The sequence below is a fragment of the Corvus cornix genome, chromosome 7, assembly GCF_000738735.6.
Source record: "Corvus cornix cornix isolate S_Up_H32 chromosome 7, ASM73873v5, whole genome shotgun sequence".
NCBI classification, from domain to species: domain Eukaryota; kingdom Metazoa; phylum Chordata; class Aves; order Passeriformes; family Corvidae; genus Corvus; species Corvus cornix.
Genome location: NC_046337.1, coordinates 18,643,692 through 18,667,391, shown reverse-complemented (window position 1 = coordinate 18,667,391; position 23,700 = coordinate 18,643,692). Strand labels below are relative to the sequence as shown.

Genomic DNA, 23,700 nt, shown 5'->3' with positions numbered 1-23,700 from the left:
AAAGAAACCAAAGTCAATATTAAAACAAATCTTGCAAGGGGTATGAATACTTCACATCAAGTAAAATTTAGAAACTCTTTATATTTTTTTAGGTGAGAGAACATCCTGTGTATCACTTAATTAAGGCCCAAACCCAAAAGAAGGTGGGAGAAATATCAGAAGCTATTAAAACCTTACAGATGGCAAGGAATTTGCCTGGAATGAGAAAACCTACAGCTTTCTCAAAAACAAAAGGAAAAATTATTGAAATTGATGCAAGTGATCGTGTGTCTGTGTTCCTAGAGTTGGTAGAAGCTCATCGTTTGAATGGAGAACCGGTAAGATGGCAAGCTTGTTAAAATACAAAACACACCTGAAAACAATTCCCTCTTCCCATTCCCATTTCTATTAGTTCAGAATAGAAAGCCATCACTTCTTTTACCAAGAGGATTTACTTAGTGAAATTTCCAGCATGTGAATATCTGATTTGAGAACTTAAGTACAGCGGGGAAAAAATACCTCCTTGCAGGTGCTCAGTTTTGAGACTACATAAACCACTTCATACTGTTGATGTTCATTTGCTGGGATGTAGATCCCTGTTTTGTTGTCAGAATGCTATTAGCAGTAGTTTGGGTCACATCTTTGTGTAGCAGCATCCCCACTATCAGCTGTGTCTGGATAAGCAGTAGGACACTACGTATGTGTAAGAATATAAGAGAAGCCATACAGTCCTGTGGTTTGGAGGCCAGCCTGCTCAAAGCAGGAGCTGTTAGAGCAAAGTGCTAAAGACATTCTCTAGTTGAAGTTGTATATATGCAACGCAAATGTAATTTTCTCTACTAAAACTTTTTTTAGTAGTCTGTATCACAGGAGTTATATTTAAAGAATCAAAAACATTATAGCAAAACAAGTGGATACTATGGTCTGGATTTTTTGTGATTTTTTTGGTTGGTTTGCATAATGCCTATGTCTTCATGAGGTCTTTACTTTTGGCTGTTCAACAACAGGAGCTAAGTTAATTCTGTTGTTTTTATAATTTGCAGCATGAAGCTGCTATAGTCATCCAAGATGCCATTAATGAATTTTCTGGAACTCCTGAGGAACTAAGAGTTGTGATTGCAAATGCAGATCTGGCAATTGCTCAAGGAGATGTGGAACATGCCTTGACTATGCTCCGAAATATTACACCTGAACAGCCTTATTTCGTACAAGCTAAAGAAAAAATGGCAGATATTTATCTCCAGTATAGGAAAGATAAGAAGTTATATGCCACCTGCTATAGGTAAAAGTTTGTGGTATGCATAAATAGTTGCCTAGATGTTGACTGATAGCATGATGAACTCATTTTTTCTTTCTACTGCAATAAATAAGAAATATTTAGTGACATGAATTCATTTGAGTAAATGTGGTAACTTTTAAAATGATAATTGGAAGTCTTACTTTGAAAAGATATTTCAGATTTTTTTTTTTTTATTTAGTTTCAGAAATAAAAACTAAAATCTGCAGAGGATAAAATTGTTGTGCCCTTCTCTTGTTTAGATACCAGTATTGACATGTTAAATACTGAGCAAGTTTTGTCTTCTGTTTCCAGTGACCTAGTAGAAAAACTGCCAAGTGCTCATACTTTGCTTCTTCTTGGTGATGCATACATGAATATTCAAGAGGTAAGTGCTTGCTAGAGGTGAATGGAATATTTGAGTCATTTGTTGACTTTGTCTAGTTGAAACGTTGTGTCATGCTGACTCTTACTGATTGGTGTTTGTCAAACAGAAACTGCTTTAGGATGTAAAATAATATAAAAAATATTGACTACTACGTAGCTGTTTAAATTAAAAGAAAAACTGTTGAAAATACATTTCTTCTATAAGCTTACTTGGTGAAAGTCAAGGAGGGAATGTTTTCTAGAAGAACACTGTCTCATAAGACTAACAGAGTGAGAGGTAAATTAAAATCACAAAGAAACAGGAGATGTTTAGAAGTGTTCTGAAACTTTGAATAATTCTAGGTAACTTAGTTCTCATGCTGATGGCTTTACTTAAATTTTTAAATTATGTAGTTCTTATACATTTTTTGCATCCTTCACTGTCTTGATGAACTGGAAATACTATTTAGTGTTGGCAGAAGACAATGTAGTCAAGTGGATATAGGAATTTGAAGGCTACACATTTAAATTCATATGTTGAAAAAATAGATTGAGTTAGGACATGCAACTGATAGTTTAGATTACTAGTTTGGAGATCTGTAGGTAATTAATGGTTGTTTGTATATTAATGTTTGCATGTAGTTTTCTCCTTAATGGAGAATTATCACGCAGAGTAGAATTTGTTTGATCTGCTGTTGCGTGGCTAGAGGAGAAAAACGGATGGTGATCCAACAGTAATGTGTTTGCCTCTTTGTTAACTAGTGCAGATAGTAGTAGAGAAATTGCAGTGAAAAAAGAACGAAATTTATTCAAACTCATTTGTTTGCCAAGTTCTCTCCATGGTTTTTTTTAGCATGAAAATGTTGATTTACACAGGCTTTAGACTTCCTGCAGTTTTATAGTCACCATTCTTCTCTCAGAAGTACTGGAGCGTATGAATCAGTAGTGCTTGGCAGTCATTCCTGGAGTTGTTACCAGATTTTGTTTTCTTCATACAGTTTTTATCTCAATCCTTGACTTACACATGTTTATATTTTACTGTTGAAGCCTGATGAAGCCATAGAAGTCTATGAACAGGCCTTGAAGAAAAATCCAAAAGATCCATCTTTAGCAAGTAAAATTGGAAAAGCCCTAATCAAAACACATAACTACTCAAAGGTATTCTATAAGTACTGTATTAGGTTATTGACTACTGTGTTAACATGTGGGCTTTGCTTGACAGGTTGGGTAAAATATTATATTTCAGAGTGCTAAAACAGACATTGTATCCTGAAAGTAAGTTTTTAGATTCCCTTCAGAGCATCTGGCCAAAGGCACAGTTGGTGGATCCATGCATTGGTGGATTCAAATCTGTTGAATTGTAGTTCTGGTGACTTGCAGTGGGTTTGGGCCTGCACTCAAAACGATGTTTTATTATTCTCCATTGGAAAAAGTAAAGAAAACTCTAAACAACATGTCATTAAGTACCTAAGTAACAAGGTTGTTGTCTTTAAGATTTGTCTTCAAATTATACACAAATTCTTGCTTCTTCCTTCAAGGCAATCGGTTACTATGAGGCTGCAGTGAGAAATGGTCAACAAAACTTCCTTTGCTATGATTTGGCTGAGCTTTTAATGAAACTGAAGCAGTACGAACAGGCAGAAAAAGTACTTCAGCAAGCTTTAGATCATGAGCCTGGTAGGACTGTTACTAATTCACAGGAAAACATACAATTTCTACTGTTATTTGTGTTTTCTGCATGATTCTAAGATGGAAACGAGTTCATGTGCACTTCATTTGCAGTGGTTTAATTACATTTATTAACCTTTGTGGCTATCTGAATAGAGAAACAGTATTGTTAGTAGTCCATTCTGTAAGTTTTTCTTATGTCACTGTATCACTTCCATGCTTTGCAGGAGCATGTTGCTTTTCCATCTTGTTTACTTCTTACTGAAAAAAATCCTCTGATTTAACATTGTATTCCTGTCCTAGTTAAGCCTTTGAGGATCTGGCTAATTTAATAGTCATGCTCAAGACAGCTTGATTTTTCTAGTGTGGAAAAATAATTAGCAGTAAATACAGTTTGCCCCATGTACTTTAAAATCTTCTCTTCTGTCTTAAAATGAAACAAAGTCTTTTTTTAATGTCTTTTTTTTATGTCAGTTCCTTCAAGAGTAATGTTTGTTTAATGTCATTCTTACAGTTAATGAATTGTCTTCTCTGATGGAAGATGTACGTTACCAGGTACTTCTGGCAAAAATTTACAGCAAAATGGAGAAGATTGACAGAGCTGTTGTTTCATTACAACAGGTAAAGGGGAAAACCAAAAGTACCCATGAAAACTCAGTGTCCTCGTGTTTACCCCAGGTTCACTTTCATCCCATATTCTAATCATAATATTCGTGTGAATGTGGAAAATGAGTTTATGATAAAGCACCAGTGACTGCTGCGAAATGTGAAGTACATAAGGCACTAAAAAGTCTGAGCTTTTTGCAAGCAGTGTTATCTGAGTTTTAGATCAGAATGCAGGCTTTTACTGCAAGCCTGGAGCCTTACTATGCCTTCATTTGTGTGTGGAGCATAGTTTTAGCATATCAGGTGAAAATTAAATTGGCCTTGAGGGCAGCTAGATTACATATCTTTAACTCAGCATTGAGAACCATTCACAGAGCAAAATGGAACAGCTTTCAGTGGATACCTGTCGTTTTGTTGTACTGCTAAACAGCAGTATTAGTATTAAATAGCAATAATAAGATCTGTTCATTCTGGAGTTCAGTATTATCCCCTCAGACTGAGGCTTGAAAGAACAAAGTTGGAAGCTAGAGGTTTAATCCCTTAGAAAATGCTTTCTCAACAAAAAGGTTTAGCAAGAGGTCAGTACATTCTGTTCCGTTTATACCTCCACTGTGAAAGTGAAGGTAACAGAAATGGTAAGCCTTGGTAGCATCTTCTGACCAGCAAGACAAGTCTGCAGATTGGTTAGAAACGTAATTATATGTAAGGGTTTAAATACCAATATCAGTAGGATTTATCTTTGTTAAATTCTTACTTCTTTTTTCCTTATAATGTACTCTTTTGTTTCTCAAAGTTGACTTTTTCTCCCCAATTCTCCTTTAGTAAAATTCCCCCTAAGCAGTCTCCTTCTCTTACTCTTTTCTTTACTTCTTTAGTTCTTCCAGGTTTCTCACTATATCACATTTCAAAAAACTTTCTGTCCTTTTGGGTTTTTTTGTTGTTTTTATTACTGCCCTCGAAAATGTCCTTTCTTGTACCCATTCTCTTTGAAATATTTTCCTCTTCCTTTTCATGCCACATTCACTTACACAAAAACACCTGCATTTTGATTTTGGCAGGACTAACTGCTCGGTCATGTTGCTGCATCTTAAAAAGGCTTCTTCCCTTGGTTTTCAGAGAGATGTTAGAAGTTCTCCCCAGATGTTGTTTTGTGTTTTAGTTCTAATTCCCTGCTAGGCAAAATGGTGGGGGTGTAGGAAGCAGAATAGTATTAGTGCTTCCTTCTCTTAAAAAATTTAAGTACACCGTTTTATAGTAGATGATAGAAAATTAATTTCTTTGACAATTTTTGACTGCTCACTGCTTTGCCCACACCAGGCTCGGGAATTACAAGGCAGAGTGCTTAAACGGGCTCAAGTAGAACAGCTGGATGCAGTTCCTGCACAGAAACAGTTAGCAGCTGAGATTTGTGCTGAGATTGCAAAACATTCGACAGCCCAGCGAAACTATGAAAAAGCAATTAAATTTTACAAAGAAGCCCTTGTTCACTGTGAAACCAATAACAAGGTCAGTTCTCCCTCGGACTATTTTGCATTGTTTTTCCATTCAGTTTTTAGATGTAGCAAAACATTTTTCCAATTATCCACCGAATAGAATAATTTGCAATTATTTCTGCTTCATGATATACATAGAACCTTGAAGTTTCTCTCCTTCTTTGCTTATCATGATAGAATACTTGCATGTACTGCTAACTTCTGTCTCTTACACAAACTCCTGACTCAAGAGGTGTCTGCATGCACTCACAGTGAGCCTGTCTTCAGGTACCAGTAATGATGCAGATTGTTTCAATCTTGCTTGGTGCCGGTCCTCTGAAATGAACTCCCAGTGATTTTGGTCAGACAGACAATTTCTGTCTTTTCTTTGTCTGCTTCAGCAGTTTTAGACTTTTATCTGGACTTGGTAGGATTCTGATTTTAGTCACAAAATACTGCTGTTCTTGAGCAGGATTGTTTTATTGCTTCTCTCTTCTCTGCACTGTCTCTTTCCCACGGATTGATAAATACAGGTAAATTTGGATTTATTTTTATCCTCCTCTTCCTTCTTATCATTTCACAACCCTGGGCTTTGGAGATAAGAGAGGGAGAAACAAAAGTCTTAAGAAATTTATAATGAGCATGAAAATTAAGTGTCAACTTTAGTGAGGTTTTCTTTTAGATTAAAAATAAATAAATACAATTTTTGTTCATTTGTCATTATTTTCTGTCATAATTATGGTATATACTTAGGTGTATGTGAAGATTTCTTATTCTGATGGTTGTTACTGAATAGTTGTCACATGCACCAGCTGCTAAATTACCAAATTATCAGCTTATCACCTAGTTTTAATATTTGAACTTGTGTGTTATGGTTCCAAGAATCTAGGTCAGCGTATTTGAGACAGACTTTGCTCAAGGCAACTTTTAAGAATGATATGGAGAAAAAAATACATCGGAAAAGTAATAAAAACATCCTTAAAATGGTGACTTCTCCATTCCACCTTTAAGAGCAAGGAGATTGCCTGTCATGGTACAGGTACAGCTGTGGCTTTTGTAAAGCCTTATTTTGTCTTTCATACCAGCACTGAAATGCCAGCATGGCATTTCCCTTCAGTTCTTGCTAAAATCATACTTTCGAGAGATTTCCATTGTTACAAGATGTAGACATCTGTAGTGAATATCTGTTAGATATTACTGAAGGTTTTTGCTTTAATCCTACTTTGCTAGCAACACAGAATACAGTGACATCTTAGAAATCGAAGTCTGAATTTCTGATGAATAACTTGTTGCCTACTTGTTGAGTAATGAAAGCAAAATATTTTATTATCCACAACAAGTATAAAGGAGTTATCTCTATTTTTATAGTTTCAGTAGATTTGAACTTGTTTTCTTCTCTCCATTTCTAAAAACATCTCTAGTACAAGATTAGAATTGAATTCTTTTAGATTACAAAATAAAATTTTGAGCTGTTAAAATCCACCTGTTTCTTGGTGCCTTTAGAGTTTTATTTTCCTTAAAATTGTATATAGAAATAATGGAAATTTCTTTAAAGCTGTCTGTACCTTGTTTCATCAGAACTAAATCTTCTATATTTTAGCCAAAGTAGCCCAAAATGGATTGAAACACTACATTAAACGATTTATTCAGGTAAATGTGAACAGTTGCACTCCATGTCATAGGAGAGTTGTGTTGTGTTGTTTTGTTTTACATGAGTAAATCTGGTAGGTCGTACCCTCCCTTTGTTTACCCGATCAGGTAAGAGGCAACGCAGTTTCCACATGGAGACTTGAAGTAGATCATGGATTGCATTGTGCACATAATTTCATAGTATCGTTGTTTGTGTTGGAGTTGAAAATTTAGAGACCACTTCCACTCACTGGAATCTAGTGTAGAACTCCAATTTAGCTGGCTTTTTTCGGCAAGTATTCCTTGACTCCAAGACTGCTTTTTGGTATTTTGAGTTGTGCACATAAGAACGGCAGCTTAAAGAATGCTTTCATAGTTAAAGTTCTTACATGCGTGCATTTTATGTATCATTTCAGTGCTTACCCACCTGCTTTTCTGTTTCAGAATTACATGGTATATGTTTGAGTATGAACAGAATAGGAAGTAGGAAGAAAACAGTTGTTAAAAACTGTGCAAGTAGACTGCATGTCCTGAACAGGATGTTCTGATTCAGAAGTGCCTTTCACAAGTGTAACTAGCGAAAGAATTATGATGCAATTATAAATGCCTCCCTTTTGGAAACAAAATCAAAACACCTTTAAGTAGGAGTGACATTGCTTACTGTTTATCTACTGCTAATTTTGCTTTGTGATCAGTTTACCTTCTGTTTGCTTCAAAAAAAACTTGATTAAATCTGTGGTAACTCATGTTTATAAACTTTTCTGTGGCATTTTATTCAGAATAGTCTATGATGGGACTTCAGCTTTAAGAATGTAGGCTGGTGTACATTTCAGTTTGTCAATATTTACTCTGTGGTGGCTTCTCAGAAATGGATTCACAGAGTCTTAATGTGGTAGGTTGGAAATACAAATAAAAAAATAGTTTCTTCTGAAACTTACTTGTACTCCAGAATTAATTGGTGAATATTAATGAGGTATTTGGTTTTTTCAATACATTTAAAATTACTTTCACTTATATTTTTCCAAGAACATTATTCTTACAAAAATACTGGTGTCTTCAGAGCAATACTATCTGAGCAGCCCTGTTTTCAATGTGCCTTCAGAATATCCCTCAGAAGAAGAAAGGCTTTGTGTGTTTTAAAGGTGAGGGAATGAAAATGGATTGCATTAATTGACCAAGAGCCCACAGGAAACAACAGAGATGGCTCTCTCTTTAGTAGAGATACAATTTTCCCCTGAAGTCCTATAATATCAGGTTGATACTCAGAACTGAACCAACTTTTTTCATCTTTAAATTACATACAGTTAAATATTTTAATATACAGGCAATGTTGGAGCTTGCGCGTTTATATCTTGCACAAGACGATACTGATGCCTGTCAGCATCAGTGTTCCTTACTGCTGAAGAATGACCAAGATAATGAAGCAGCAACGATGGTACGTGCTATTATACTAATCCTGCATCAATTTTTTTTGAAGTTTTCATGCCTGCAATATGGTATATTCGTAAAGCACTACTTTTAAGAAAGCCTACAGCTTGTGATTTCAAAATAATGTGAAAAATCCATGGCAACAAAATGGTTTTCTGTTTATGCCAGCTGATGTTTCAATATGAAGTTTCTACAGTCATAGCCACCGTTCTATCTCAATATAAAATGTTTCTTTAGAAGTAGAGGAAAAAGTAGTAGTAGTAAGATTGGCTAAAGTGTGGCTCAGTGCATGTTCTGTTGATAATTGACTAAAGCTCAAGGAAGAAGATATATTTTTAGCACAGTAATATTAAAACAATTTTTGTTTTAAGTTCTAGAAGAAAAGATCTATGTACTTAAGGTAATTTTACAGCCTCATTCAACCTTAGTTAATCATATTCCTACTTAACAAGACTTAATCACAGCTGCAGGTTCCCTGTCCGGGACTTGTATACTTCTTGGCCTAAAAGACAGCTCAATAGACTGAGCAACTTCTGATGTAACACACTAGGAGCAAATTATTTCAAGATGGGAATAATTTATTTTCTCATAGCAGTCTAACATCTGAAATTTATTCTAGTATGGTGCATGAACAGAAGTAATCGCACTCTTGAAATATGTGATTAAATCTATCCTATCGTAGCTACCTATCAGTAGAGAGAAACTGAAATGAAATAACTCGTTTTACTTTCCCTGCTGAAGTGAGCTGCCATCTTTCTTTTTCCCTAACTTTAAACTAACTTTGCTTTTCCATGTGCTTAATCTGCAGTTACGGAAAATAAAATTAGGAGTAAAACTATGCAATGGTAAAAAGATCTTTTTGAAAGATTTGGCAGACTGCTTAATTACCTTTTAATTTTCACCTTATGTGCAAAGGTGTCCCTGTAACTGTTCGTTATTACCCTGTGTGTGTTGTATATAGTGTTTGTTTCCCAGAGAGTAATAAAAAGTCCAACTAATTTTACTTCTTGTGCAACTCTTGCAGCACTTTAAAGCTACATTTTCAGCTCTGCACTTCACATAACCAGAGTTCATTATTCATAATTTTTACTTTATATTCTCACAATTTGTAATATCTTGTTTTGTTTTCTCTAAATCGTTCAATACTGTAGATGATGGCTGATCTCATGTTCAGGAAGCAAGATTATGAACAAGCTGTGTTTCATTTCCAGCAGCTCCTAGAACGCAAGCCAGGTGAATATTTAGCAGTGGTACTTTTAATTTGTTCCAATACATAGTTCTAACAAGACAGAGGAATAAATGGCTCAAAAATTCTTTGCCTCATTAGAAAGAAATGTGTTATTTATAATATAATGGTTACTAAAGCCAAAGACCATTACTGTATATAAAACATAAAGATACTGTAGGGGAATATGAGAAAATTGCTTCTCGTAGATACAGTAATTTACTTTGCTGTAATGCAATTTGCATGGTTTACATTAAGCCAAATACAAATAGGGTGTTATTTACTTGTTCCCTGTAAAGCACTTTCTTTGGTATTAAAAATACCAAGTGAATGAATATAAAGATAATATTTTATTTGAAGACTAATAAAGGAAACTTGTGTGGACAGTAGAAAGTTTTTTTTTAGCAATTTTCAAGTTGTGACCAGAGAGAAAGCTACTAAAATCTATTTAAATTGTACTATAATGAATGTAAAGCTTTCTAATGGACTTTGAAAGAAGTCAGGAGAGTGCAATAAATGGTTTTGAGTGCTTTTGAAAGTGAAATACAATTATACTTCTATAAAAACCTGTATAAAGATATTGCAAATATCACTTGACATCTTTATTCTTGTATTTGAGTTTATGCAATATATCTTATTTATTAAATCATACCTCATTTTTATATGTGAAAAAATTAAGGCAGGCTCTTTATTTCTTAAGTTATTCATACAGCAAATAAATAGAATTACAGTGTCCTAATTATTTCTGTATTTAGATAACTATGCAACCCTGTCTCGATTAATTGATCTGTTAAGAAGAGCTGGGAAATTAGAAGAAGTCCCAAGATTTCTTTTAATGGCTGAAAAACATTCTTCCCGAACAAAGCTTGAAGCAGGATTTCACTACTGCAAAGGACTGTATCTTTGGTACTTGCAATTATAATTAAGATGAGGTTTATTTGACTATGTAGTATGTATTTAAATTCAATTTTTTGTCATCCGTTATCATGTAAAGGTGCTGTGTTGATTTAATTAAGTTGTCAGGATTTAAGCAAGGATCTCAGTTTCTCTGAATCTCTCAGGATGTTCTTCTGGGTTCAGTAATGTAATACGATTTATCTTCAAATTTTAGAACTTCTCAGACTATTTTTAGTTTGCAAAACCAAGTTTCTTGCAATAGTATGTTCAAACCTTGCAGTATCAGTGTGTGTGCAGTTGGGTCATCTGTTTTTAAATACTTGGGTTTCTTGGGATTTGGGTGGAATTTGGAGCAGAGAATTTTACTTGCCCAGCTTTAAATATTTTAACTATCCGTGTAGGTACACAGGTGAACCTAACGATGCACTGCGGCATTTTAATAAAGCTCGAAAGGACAGTGACTGGGGACAGAATGCAGTCTACAACATGATTGAAATTTGTTTGAACCCAGATAATGAAACTGTGGGTGGAGAAGTCTTTGAAAATCTTGATGGTGATATAGGGTAGGTGAATTAAATAAATATTGCTTGGATTCTTCTGTCATCTCCTTCTTCTTTGCCCCTTGACAATGTGCCTTAAATGCTAGAACTTTGAGATCATCTAATGTTTTGACTATTCTGTGTTACTGTGAGAGACCATTCTATACTGTAATAAGTGAGTCTCAAGCAGAAAATGGAGAAGATTTTCTCTGGAATGCTGGTCACTTGCAGTGTTACAAACAGCTTGTTGGGTTTGGAATTGCTGTTGTTGAAGAGACTCAATATAGAATGCCTACGTACCAGAGCCATTTTTCTACAAAATGGCATGTCTTTAGCACAGAAGCAGTTCTAACTTGTAATTAATCTGGTGTGTATTAAAAAAAAAATCTTCTATGAACATTTTCTTTCTGATAATAGTAATTCAACAGAGAAGCAGGAGTCTGTGCAGTTGGCTGTAAGAACAGCAGGAAACCTGCTGAAGGAGCTCAAGCCTCAAACCATTCAAGGTCACATTCAACTGCGAATCATGGAAAATTATTGTCTCATGGCAACCAAACAAAAGTCAAATGTTGAACAAGCACTGAAGACTTTCACTGAAATAGTTGTAGCTGAGGTTAGTAACATGTCTCATTTCCTCACTCTTCCCTTTCATACTTACTACAATTTTTTAACTAGTCTTGCAGTTTACGTTCAGCAATAGTGGCTATTCAGCAATAGTTCAGCTATTTGCTCTAAGGATTATTTTCCTATCAAAGAGTATTTTATGTAAAATTTGAAAAAAACAGTTCCTGAAATAACAATGTATTTTAGGAGTTTTCAGTTGAATTGCAAATTTAGAACACAACTAAATGCTAATATTGCTAGTTAATGAAATTTGAGTAGGCTATTTGGCTGCTGGGCTTGTTTTTTAATTCCCAGGCTTGCCAGCAGCAATGTCTTACGACATAAGTCTCTACAGTGCTTCATGGCAATTTGACAGCATGTAGACTGCAGGACAAGATTATCCATCATCTTAAAATTCATCCTTATGATAGAAATCTTCAGTATTTTATAACTCTTTGTAGTTATTAGTTTTAGGCTTAATAATGGATGTTCCTGTTACCAGCAACTTTAATCAAATTTTATTTCAGCAGGTGTAGACAGATTTAGTCCATCAGAATGCCATAAAATGTGTAAGTTGCTACTACTCTTTAACCATGTGCTAAACTGCACCTTGTCTGAGGCAAGTATACCGATGCTGATCTTCTGTATAAGGCAGTTCTGAGAATCACAAACAAGGTGTCTCTCTGCCTCCAGTACTGGCTTCCCAATCCTGCACTGAATTGATCTGAGATCCTGCGAATGTGGCATCTTTTTCTCGTGGTGACAGTTCCAGTAGGAAGAATGCTGCAGTTTATTTATTCTTCCCTCTAGGGTTGCGTAAAAAATACAGCTTTAATCTCTTCAGACTTCTGAGATTATTGATCCATGATAGGTGTGGCTATTGAGTAAGAAGGGGGATGAGCTTATTATGTGGAACAGGAGCTTTTGGTGGGATTTTTTTTTTTCAGCCCACTGTGACAAATGTATTTACAGCACAACCTTAGAAAGAGATGTAGAGACAGAATACCAACAGTGAGTCAGGAGCACTGAGAAGGAGAAAGAAGTATTTCAGTTAGCCACTGATAGAACTACTCTCTGCATTTAGGAGGCAGTTGCAGTTGTAAGGTGTGAGCCCCATTTTCATCCTTTACTAATGAAGGCAGGGTGTCAAAAATCGCACTTGTGCCTGCAGTTCTTACTGCTTGCTTTTGAGGCTCTTGCACAGAACGGTGGCTTTTAAGAATCCTGTTTGTTTATATATAGCTTAGACGCGTACAGTTTAGACATTAAATTTTTAGAAGCTGTGCATCTAATAAGAGGAATCAGAGTCCCTTTCACTGATATTTGATAAGCACTTCTACAAGTGAAAAATACCACTTTTATTGTAATTTCAAGTGACTCCAGATTTTATCTGAAGTATTTATTCGTCTAGAAAAAGGAAAGCTCTTAGTGGTACCAGATTTCTTTTCTTGTGAGATTAAATACCTTTGGATTTTTTTAGCATTTCTTGTACCTGGTGGCTATCATGATTATAGAAATAATTGCAGCACTAGGTGGAAAACATGTCTCTAAGATTAGATGCTCTAACTTTATTTCCTGAGATTTAGCTTTTAGTTTAGTTTTTAGATACCCGGTGAAAGTCTTACTTTAAAAAACAATTAAAATCAAAATTAAAAAGTACCAAGCAGTCACTGTGCTTTTTACTGCAGAAGGATCATATACCAGCACTTTTGGGAATGGCCACAGCCTACATGATCTTGAAACAGACTCCACGAGCCAGAAATCAGTTAAAACGCATTTCAAAAATGAGCTGGAATCCCATTGATGCAGAGGAGTTTGAAAAGAGTTGGCTTCTGCTTGCAGATATATATATTCAATCTGCAAAATATGATATGGCAGGTGAACTTCTAAAACGATGCCTTCGTCATAACAGGGTAAGTCAATGCACACTGAAAGTAACCTCACTACCTTTCTATTCGAATTCATGGAAATGTTTCATTTTCCTCTGAAACTGAATTTTAAAATGTATTTATTTGTTCAATTGCCTGGTATTTCACTTACTAAGGAGAAGTAGACCAAAACAAGACAGGAAACCAGCAACTTCACGCTGGAGGGTTGTAAACAAACCTGTGAATGCTGCTTAGTCATTTTTGTTTGTGTTCTGTTGCAACTAATGCAAGTTTTAGCTGGAGGTACTCTAAAAGCTTCGAGTGTTTATGAAATGTCAGAGATGCATTTTACTGAGTCTCACAAAACTGATGAAGAAAGATGTGGCTGTATAAATTTTGGAGACTTGCTCCATTTACTAAGATGGTATCTTCATCTCTCATGTTTTTAAACATTTATGTTCATAAGCCTGCTACAGTGCAGGATAATTACTTTTAATGCTGCTACTAATCTCTTTCTGTGGCAATACTGATTGGTAGATTGTCAGGGGACAAGGTCTAATGTGTTGTTTACCTCAGGGTTCCTGGGCAGGCCAACTGCACAATACCCTGCTTTGACTATGGGAACAAGCACAGATCTCAGCCTGTGCTTATTTTTCATTTTGATCAGCAAAAAGCTGATCATGTTTTTCTCTCTTTGCTTTCCTTCAAGTGAGGCAGTCCAGTAGGCTGGTCTTCCATACACAGTATGCTGCAGATTCAGTGTACTGTTTATAGAGCACAGATTTGGTTTAAAAAAGAGCCCAATGCTATATATTTTTTTATTAATTCATTAGTATGGAAGGTAAGGTTCATTATTCGGTCACATTTTTGCAACTTCCTTGAGAGAGAGATGTTTTTTGAACACTTTTTATTTCTAAATATAAAATTGAGACACAGCTACAACAGTTCTTGGTATAATGGTATTATGTACTTCTGCAGAGAGGCCTCTTTAAAATAGGATGTGCTCGGTTTCAAAATCTATACAGCTGGAGGATAAACATGAGTCATCTCCCAAAACAAGACTTAGCTTGAAATAGATGGTCAGTTGAGCAGGTATATACCATGAATGGTGGTTTGTTACAGAAATTACCAAGTGTAAAAACATAGCCTGTTTTCTTCTAAGAAGTTTGAGGCCCATGAGAGCTTTAGATAAACAGGCTCTGCTTATAGCAAGGAGGATGGCACATTGGAAGTGTGTGTATCTGGTTCCTTGCAAAATCACACAGGAAAGAGTGACTTTTCTCCAACTTGCATGCAAAGCTGGTAAGCAGGAATTGTGCTCTACAAATAGATGTTGAATAGTTTACATCTTAACATATCTTGTCAATTCACAGGGCAATATTTTATGTGGTATTCTTCAATTTGGAAGACTTGATTAGATTGAGAAAACACGTTATTGTGATTCGTTAGTTTTTAGGATTATTTTTAACAGAATTGAATGAGATATACGTACAATTTAAGTAAATATGTTGAGTGAAAATTTCATAAAAGCCTAGTGTCATTTAATAAGGACTTTTTTGGATTTTAAAGGACCTAGGATTGGTTAGTGAGATCCTGCTGAGCAGACTATTTCTGTGAAATTGGGACTTCTTACTGGTTACTCCTCTTGATTTTTAACTTTTCGTTTTGTTTATCACAAATGAGAGAGGAAGTATATTTTTATCCTCAACTTTTAGGCATTCCCGTACTGATCTCACTATGCTGTGATTTGAAAGCTTTTCATCAGTAGATTTTGAAAGCCTAATTGGAAATAGTAAATTTAAAGATGGAAGGTAATTTATATATCAGTATTGCTTTGCGCTGTTTATGTTTGCATGTTTTTCTCTTGAAAATATCCGACCTATTGGCAGCCTGATAATAGAAACTGCTCGTGGTAACAGTATCCGGTAGTTAGGGGTTTTAGAAATTATTTTTCGGCTTTATGTACTAAATGTAACGTTTCTGTATGAATTACTGTATCTTTCGTATGAAGTTTTATTATGGAATTAGATGGATTTATATGTATGTATAATATAAGCAAGGCTAGTATTTTCAAGTAGTGCTTAATAGTTTTTTGGAACCTGTTTTTCAGATGCTTGTGACTTGCTGCTTGCATTCATAAGAAATGAAATACTTAATGGTTGATTTTTTCTCTTTAGGTTACTTGTGACTGTCTTTAAGCTTTAATTGGAAAATTATAATGTTAAACCATTTCCAAAAACAAAGCTATGAACATACTTCCTTAAGAAAAAAAAAAACAGTTTTTGTGGAAGGTACACCACTTTCCAGATAGACTTGAAATGCAGCTGCATGGGATTATTATTAACTGAGAGAGGTATCTTATTTTTGTAGGAGTCATTGCAGTGGCCTCTCTGATGAACTCTGTACCTTACCTGGAGTAGTGCATAATTCTGTATAACTCATTCGTAATACAGATGCTTTAAATCAAGACTATTGTGTCATCAAAGTTAGGATGAGTATCCCTTGTGCTTTCCAGTTGTATGGATTTGGAGTATTTTAGCAATTAAGTTGTCAGTATTATTACATGCAAGCTTACCTAAATTAATATTTATATTTTGCAGTCATGCTGCAAGGCTTATGAATACATGGGATACATAATGGAAAAGGAACAAGCATATAAGGATGCAGCAATAAATTACGAGATAGCCTGGAAATATGGAAACCAGACGAATCCAACAGTAGGCATGTATATATAACTTAAAAGTATGATTTTGAGCACTATGGTAGGAATGAAACAACTACCTTTTACTGGAGAGACTGCTTCTAATTTTCCATATAAATAAAGTATCACTGGTTTTCCTCACATAAAAACCACAAATGTTTAAAGGTGTACTGAAAAGTCACTTGGGAAGCCCCCGTGGCAAGAGGTAGCAGCTTTAGGATACTTCAGAAGTTTCTGTTTACTGTTTTACTACAAGGTTTGATATGAGACAGTTTTAGTTGGCTATTTGTGAACAACTTTCTCTGTATCTACAGCATTAACTCTAATAGTGTATTTATAGTAATCTGCTATATACTGTTTGTAGTAGAGAATCTTTTATAATAATATATATGATGGTGGTAGGTCACTGATTTGATTATTTCATTTTTGATTCAAAATTCAAATTATCTGTATGGATCAGGTTTTATATACATGAGTTAGGATTTAAAAAATAAATTATTTTAAATGTCTTTAAATATATCTCTTGAAAAAAATAGCCAACTGAAAACTTGAGGCACTAGTCAAGTTTCAATTTGGATAATAAATTTAAATTTGCACTAAATTGTCACATATTGAGACTGTTTAAATGTAGGAAACCCTTTTTGAAAAGGATGCATAGGATAAAATGCCATTTTCTTACTAAACACCTAGAATCTGTCCGTAGGTCCCAAGGCTGGTGGTTGACACAAGTTCTATTCCAGGTTTTGGGATGTGTTTATTGCCCCTTGGAAATACATACAACTTCCAGTCTTTAATCTATGGTCTTTCTTTGTGCCCTGTGGTTTTTTTAGTGTTAGGATGAGATAGCCTTTGGCATCAGCTGAAAAACCAGTGTTTTTTAAAAAAATATTTTAACTGTTTCATGCACATGAAGAGCCAAACATTTTGTTTCTTTACCTGTAACTGCTGGATGCTGCAGTGGTTGGGTTCATGGTTTTATATAATATGATCCATAGATTAAAGTAGAATTTTATTAATGGGACTAAATGTTTGTGGGTTAGCTCCTGCTTCTGTAACACAGTTCTGAAAATGCACATACATGAATGGATTACCAAAACTGAGTGTTACCATATGTACTGTGAGTCAAAAAATTAGGAGGGTCAAACCAAAAGAAGGCTTATATCAAAAGAGAAATAAAAATGACTGATAGAAATCTGACTTAGGTTAAATGGAAAAATCTCTAGATATCTATGTATGAGTTTGGGTGCAGTAATTTTTACTAGATATTCCTGTAGACTGAGCCATGGTGGTTTTTGCTAAAACATTACAGTTGTTAATCAAATAAAATGTATTAGAAAGAAGTTTTAGTAGTAAAGAGTTGTGATTTCTTGAGTTTGTACAGAACATAGATCAAGACTTTTTATTTTGAAATCTTCTAGAGAGTGGTAATTCAAGAAATAATGAAACCTTTTGATGGAGATAGGAGAGTTCCTTAGTGAAATTAAACTGTGAAATAATCTTGCATACAAAAGACAGTATAATATTGAAGATACTTTGTGCACTTGTTTCTAGTTTTGCATTACAGCATTGTGAGGATTGTCATGCATTTGAACAAAAATGGTTAAAGCAGCACAAATTTCCATCTGGCAAGTAAAGCCATACAAACTGGTATCAGATCCCGTATTTGCTAGTAAGGATAAGCTCAAAAACAAAAGATTTAAAATTTCAAATTCTGTAAATTGCATGCTTATAGTGGTTTTTTTTCTCAGGCCTAGTCTCTGTCCAGGCTAATATACTTGAGCTTTACCTCTTAGGTTGAAAGTATCAGCCTGGCATATTGCTGTGCAACTTAGCTATTCCATGTGACTTTTTATATCAGTGGTCTGCTGACAGTGGAACTGAATAGTATTTTAATTCCCTAGTTTGTTAACGGTTTTTTTTTTTAACTTTTGTCCTTTAATGATGGAATTACCTTTACAGAGGGACAGTGTATGGTAGGCCACAGTGAGAAACTCTGTGGGATACCATGGTAATTGAAAGAAGGCAACCATTATTTATTCTCTTTAGTAGCACATGCTCTCCAGAATAATGTCTCCTTTTGATTCAGACATAGCTATCAGCGTGTAAAGGAGTTTTATTTACTGCTTGAAGTGACTTTCAGTAGAAATTTTGATCATTACAAGGCATATAGGAGAGAACAGTAGAAAAAAAACATGCTAACTTTAGAAACACACAGTGACCCAAAATAAATTCAAATGTGATATTTTTGTTTCTCAGTACAGAAACTGAAATTGTTGCCTTTCCTCTCCACCTCTCCCCTCACCCCTTTAATTACAGGATACAAGCTGGCTTTCAATTACCTGAAAGGGAAGAGATATGTTGATGCAATCGATGTGTGCCATAAGGTAGAATTTGTATATGTGTTTAATAGTCTGTCTCCTGTAGCAACATTCTTTTACATAATGACCCTTCTTTTTGGTTGAGTTTAAATTTCTGAAATACACAGTTTAATGTCAGAAAGGTGCTCTATCTAATAAGTTTGATTAAATTAAATATCCTCTTCATAATCTGCTCTGTCTTGAGCTCCATGGAACCAGATAAGTAAGAGTTAAAAGTGACTGGCCTATCATATGGGAAGGGATATTCAAATGGCACCACCTTCTTTTGGCCATGTGGTTGCAATTTGGTGAATCCATACAGAAGTATAGCTGAAAAGTTTATCAAATCAAATATTAGTATCAGCAGACACTGTTAGAAAGTAACTTGAAGTATTTTCTTTGTATGATCCAAACATAAGTATAGTGGATGCGGAATAAGAGGAAGGGCTGCTATTAAAGAAGCAGAGGGAACATTATGAATTAATAATTATTTGTATAAATAATAAAATTAATTAAATTTACTCTTTTTGGGAGAAATAAAGATAGCTAGAAAGGACAAAATGAATGGAAGGATAAGAGAGAAGAGGGAATTGAAGGGAAGATTAAGTAGGTAGAATATACTAAGAAAGAGCCTAAGGGAGTGCAAACATAAAGGCAGGCAGTTCATCGTTGCAGAGAAAGTATACTTAAAACCTCAGAAATGTCTCCAGAGGTCCCTTCTCATTCATGCATTTCAAGCCACCTGGAGGCTTTAGCCCTTTACCCCCATGTCTTTTGCACCAAGGTGAAAGGACAGTGGAAAGGAAGCAAAGTGTCTTTGATAGAGCTGGTTTTGACTTGCATATGTGGTAGTCTCTATCCACAATTAAATACTCGTGCATTCGTAAAACAAACTTGTCATGTTGTTATTTTAGTTTTAAAATGTTTAAGCTCAGTGATGAGGGGGATTACCAACTCAGAACTTTTGAGTTGTATTGTCTTTTGACAGGTCCTTAAAGCACATCCAGACTATCCAAAGATCAGGAAGGAAATACTGGACAAGGCCCGTGCATCTTTAAGAAACTGAATTTGTTTTTTGTATGACTCATGGACTTTTGTTAATCAGTCTTCGGAAACTATGAATGAAATACTGCAGTGACAGACCATGTCAGCAAAAAAGTACTGTGGAAATGGTGAATTTTACTATATTAGAGATCTGGATTATTTTTAAGAAAAATGTGCAACGCTGAAAGAAATTGTATTTGTTCTCATTCAGGAAAGAATACCGCTCCCATGTGTGTTATGTAAAGTGTCATCCTAACAAAGTGTTATTGGCCTTATAAAAATGTTTTAAACATATAACTCAGTATTCTGTTGTGTTTATTTGGAATAACACTAAAACAACAACGTGTCTTATCTAGTGGAGGTGCATTGTTAAGATGCTGGATTTCAGTTTGTGAAAACCACTACTTCGTAATTACAATGTAATCTTTATTAGTACAGGTGTATTTCTAAATTATGAGGGTATTTTATTTCTACATATATTAAAGGAATCCTTAATTTTTTAAAAAAATCTTGAAAACAGCTCTGCATTGCTCTTAATTAAATTTACATTCTAAAATGAAAATGTAACAGTTGAAATTTAGATCCTATGTGGATATTCAGTTAAGACTTTCATAGATCATACAGGTTTTACACAGAATTTGCTTTCTGCTCATGCTATTATCCACCTGTCAGATTTCCACAAAGAGAAATGTTCTTAATTTGTAGTGTTTAGTCTTTCAACATTGTGTGTATAGACAATAGAGTCATATTTGCAGGAATTGGCACTCATTTTGTTTAATCTCTATAAAACATCTTTTTAGAAAAATAGCTCTTATTACAAGGGATTCTGAAGCTTGTCTCAGAATATATCTGTGAATCTTTAGGGGAGTAGTAGTGTGTCATGAATGAGTGAAGGGAAGGAGAAAGATCAGGTTTCTTTTCACTGATGCAGAATGTTTGAAAAAACACTGTTGTACTGCTGTATTTGGTTTTCAAACAGTGCTTGTTGTATGTGTCTTACTAGAAAAGTAATGTTTTGGCATGAAAAGCAAATTCTTAATGGTACTGATTAAGTTTCTATATTTTATAAGCAATTTGAGTTTTTAAGCTTTTCGTGTTTACATTGTGTAAAGTCACTTTCAGTTTGATTTTTGGGTTTCTTTTTAGGACAACTCAATGTTAAGGCTACAAAAGGGAGCCTGTTTACAGTTCTATGTAATCTTGCTTATCAATAACTGGGTGCTGTATCATGGGTAACTTTTTAGCCTTGTTTCCTGAATACACTGAGGTGCATCACTTGGACAATGATGCTGCCTGCTGGTGGTTGTTTGGTCCTGCATTCCAGTAACTTAGCTGTTGGTCAGCTAAACTAAAATGAATAGATGCATCTCAGGACTCTTAACACTTCTACAAGATTTGTGTGAATATTAGAATTGAGACTCAAATAAGTGGCATCTTCTTCCCTAGGGATCCTTGAAACATACGGTGTTGCTTTGTCCCTTCTGTTCGAGCGCTGTCAGTCAGTGTGTACATGACCGTACCAGGCACAATACAAGCCCCCTGGTTTTTGCATGTAGGTTTTGCAGCATGACAGACCTCAGAGGAGGAAGATTTAGTATACTAGGGAAGAACTGATGGTATGGGAGTGGAATGAGGAACATGGAAGGATCTGGAAAGTGCTGAGGCTGGGGGGGACTCTGACAGGTGGGCTGTGGGGGTCAGTAGGCTATAAATTCTTAAATTATGCTCTTTGGTGGGGTTTTTTCACTATTAAAAACCAAGTACTTATTGAGGCAGTTTCTAGTAAAACAGCATTTCTTTGTACACAGCCTTATTCATGCAGGATCGATGTGGTGTTACTTCCTGGATAGCATAGGAATAACAGCTGAAGTTTAGAATAAAAACAGGTGCAAGATGTTTTCAAAAAAGCCAAGACATCTGCATCTGATTTGTTTTTCTCATATGATGGACATTAGCCTTTCATAAGATGGATGTGACAGATTAAGTCATGACAATGGTAAGATACAGAAATTAGTTGACAGAAATTGAACTGAGACTTTAGGCTTTCTGTGGCTAACTTCTGATGAAGAGCTTTTTGTACACCATGCAGGTAAGATTTCTGAATTCTCGTTAGCCATCTTGAGCATACCTAGACACTGGTGTCTTTTTATAGATGAGGTCTTTAAGAGTACAAATGAGACACATATTTAGATTTCAATTTAAAAAAAAGGCTCTAAGTAGTCTTTCAGAAAAAAATCTTGCTTTAATGTAATCTAAGAAGAAATAAATGCCCTTTCCATATCCTTTTTGGTTTATATAAGCCAATTTAAGTTTTCCTGTGCTCATTTTCTGCTTTCTCTGCAGAAGAAATGGTTTGGTGTTATTCCTTTCTGCTTTTACTGTTTCTTACTTTAAAAATGCATGTTTTGAAGTTTGGTGGGGGGTTTTAGCTCCTTAATAAATGGGTTTGAATGGAAGAGACTTCTGCAATGGAGGGGAGTCAGTAATGCTAATTTCAAAGCCCTGCACTCTTCAGTGTGATGTTGCTTAGCAACCCATCTTCCAGTTTTGCCTTTGATGAATAAAAGAGGGGAGTGAGGCTGCGGTTTCTATTGATTCATTCACTGAAACTGAAAATCTAAGCATCTTGTAGCTATAGCAACATAAGCCATAGGTGTCTCTTCCTCTTCTCTCTTGACCCCCTTTCATCTGCAGGTACAGAATGCCCAGAATATCTTCTAGAGGAAATGGACAATTTTTGGTAACACTGTACTAAATAATATTTTCTGTTTTAATTTGCTACCGGATTTTTCAGATTTGTACCTATGCTAGAAAGATGGACTAGGGAGTATCATTAGGCAAAAATAATTAGTATAAATAGCTAAAAATAACTAACCTAGTAAGACTCCTACCAAAAATAGAGTAGAAGGAATTGTAAGGGGTTTTCCCCCGTTTCTGGACTAGGTTTGACTATTGCAAATAATTTCTCAAATATGACTATAGTAATTTTTAGAAAGGCTGTAGACTCCCTAAAATCAGGCAGCTCTGGTTTAGTAACCGAAACTTTAATCTTTTTATTCATTAGATGAGTGAGTAATTTTATAAACATACTTTAAACAGAGCTTGTAATTTTAGACAATTTGCTGAAGATTTTCTGAATTACTTATCTTTGAAAGGTGATGTTTCAGGGAAGTCTCAATAGTAGCAGTAGGTTCTGGCTCTTTAGAAGTTGATGATAACTCAATAATGTATTCCACATAAATGCTTAACAGGATAAAAATAGGAAAAGAGCTTTAGGAAATATTTCAGTAGCAAGTACTTCTCCATCACCTTATGACTGTCACTTTTCAAAGATCTCAACAGTGATTTTGCTGTCTAGCTTCATTTGCTCTCTGGCTTTACCTCTTGCTTCATCTTGCAATGAAATTAGAACTCTGTGGTTTTTGCAACATTGACCTGCCATAAAGCGTTGATAATTGAACCATTACTGCAAAAGTCTCATGCTTTTGTCTCTGCTGAAAGTTGTTGCTAATTATGGGACATGGTGCTTGTTAAAGGAGAAGCTATGTGAATGGTCTAAGTCTTGTTTGGAAGTGGGATGTTTTTTGATACTGTTCAAGTCCACACTAGAAATTTGCCTCACTTGAATTTTGTGCTACAGAAGTTGAACACTGGCTGTGCCTGTCTCAGGGGATGTAGTACTTAGTACAGTTTAAGCATCAGCTGTCAAAGTCATAAGGAAGGGTTTTAACATCCTAGAAATAACAGAATATATGAAGTGTGAGAGGTTTTGGTCTAAATCTTATTAAGTGTTCCTGAGCAATATTAATTGCTAAAAGAACTAGTATCTCCATTTTCGGCACTGTTGTGACACAAATCAGTGTAACTACTGCCAACTCCCCTTGTACTTGCTGAGTGCCTTTAGGTACCTGCGGTTCAGCAGCTCAAAGAAAGAAATTTTGAAGTGCTGGGGTGAGACGCTTGATTGTGCTGCTATTATTTGAGAGTAGGAAGAAGGGGAGACTCTACACTCTGTTAAGGGAGTGCAAATACTACTTTTGGG

General features: G+C 35.2%; 1 protein-coding gene across 1 annotated transcript in view; it reads left to right on the top strand.

Moving 5' to 3' along the window:
• Positions 1–23,124, top strand: part of TTC21B (tetratricopeptide repeat domain 21B) — a 38,069-nt gene extending 14,945 nt beyond the window's left edge. Inside the window, 16 exon segments of the mRNA XM_039554935.1 lie at positions 93–317; positions 1,023–1,261; positions 1,571–1,643; positions 2,669–2,779; positions 3,160–3,298; positions 3,804–3,910; positions 5,213–5,401; positions 8,321–8,431; positions 9,576–9,657; positions 10,405–10,555; positions 10,948–11,109; positions 11,503–11,698; positions 13,377–13,601; positions 16,157–16,277; positions 18,574–18,641; positions 19,603–23,124. Of these exon segments, the coding sequence (XP_039410869.1) occupies positions 93–317; positions 1,023–1,261; positions 1,571–1,643; positions 2,669–2,779; positions 3,160–3,298; positions 3,804–3,910; positions 5,213–5,401; positions 8,321–8,431; positions 9,576–9,657; positions 10,405–10,555; positions 10,948–11,109; positions 11,503–11,698; positions 13,377–13,601; positions 16,157–16,277; positions 18,574–18,641; positions 19,603–19,680 (2,277 nt within the window). The 3' untranslated portion in view covers positions 19,681–23,124.
• Positions 23,125–23,700: the final 576 nt, after the last annotated feature.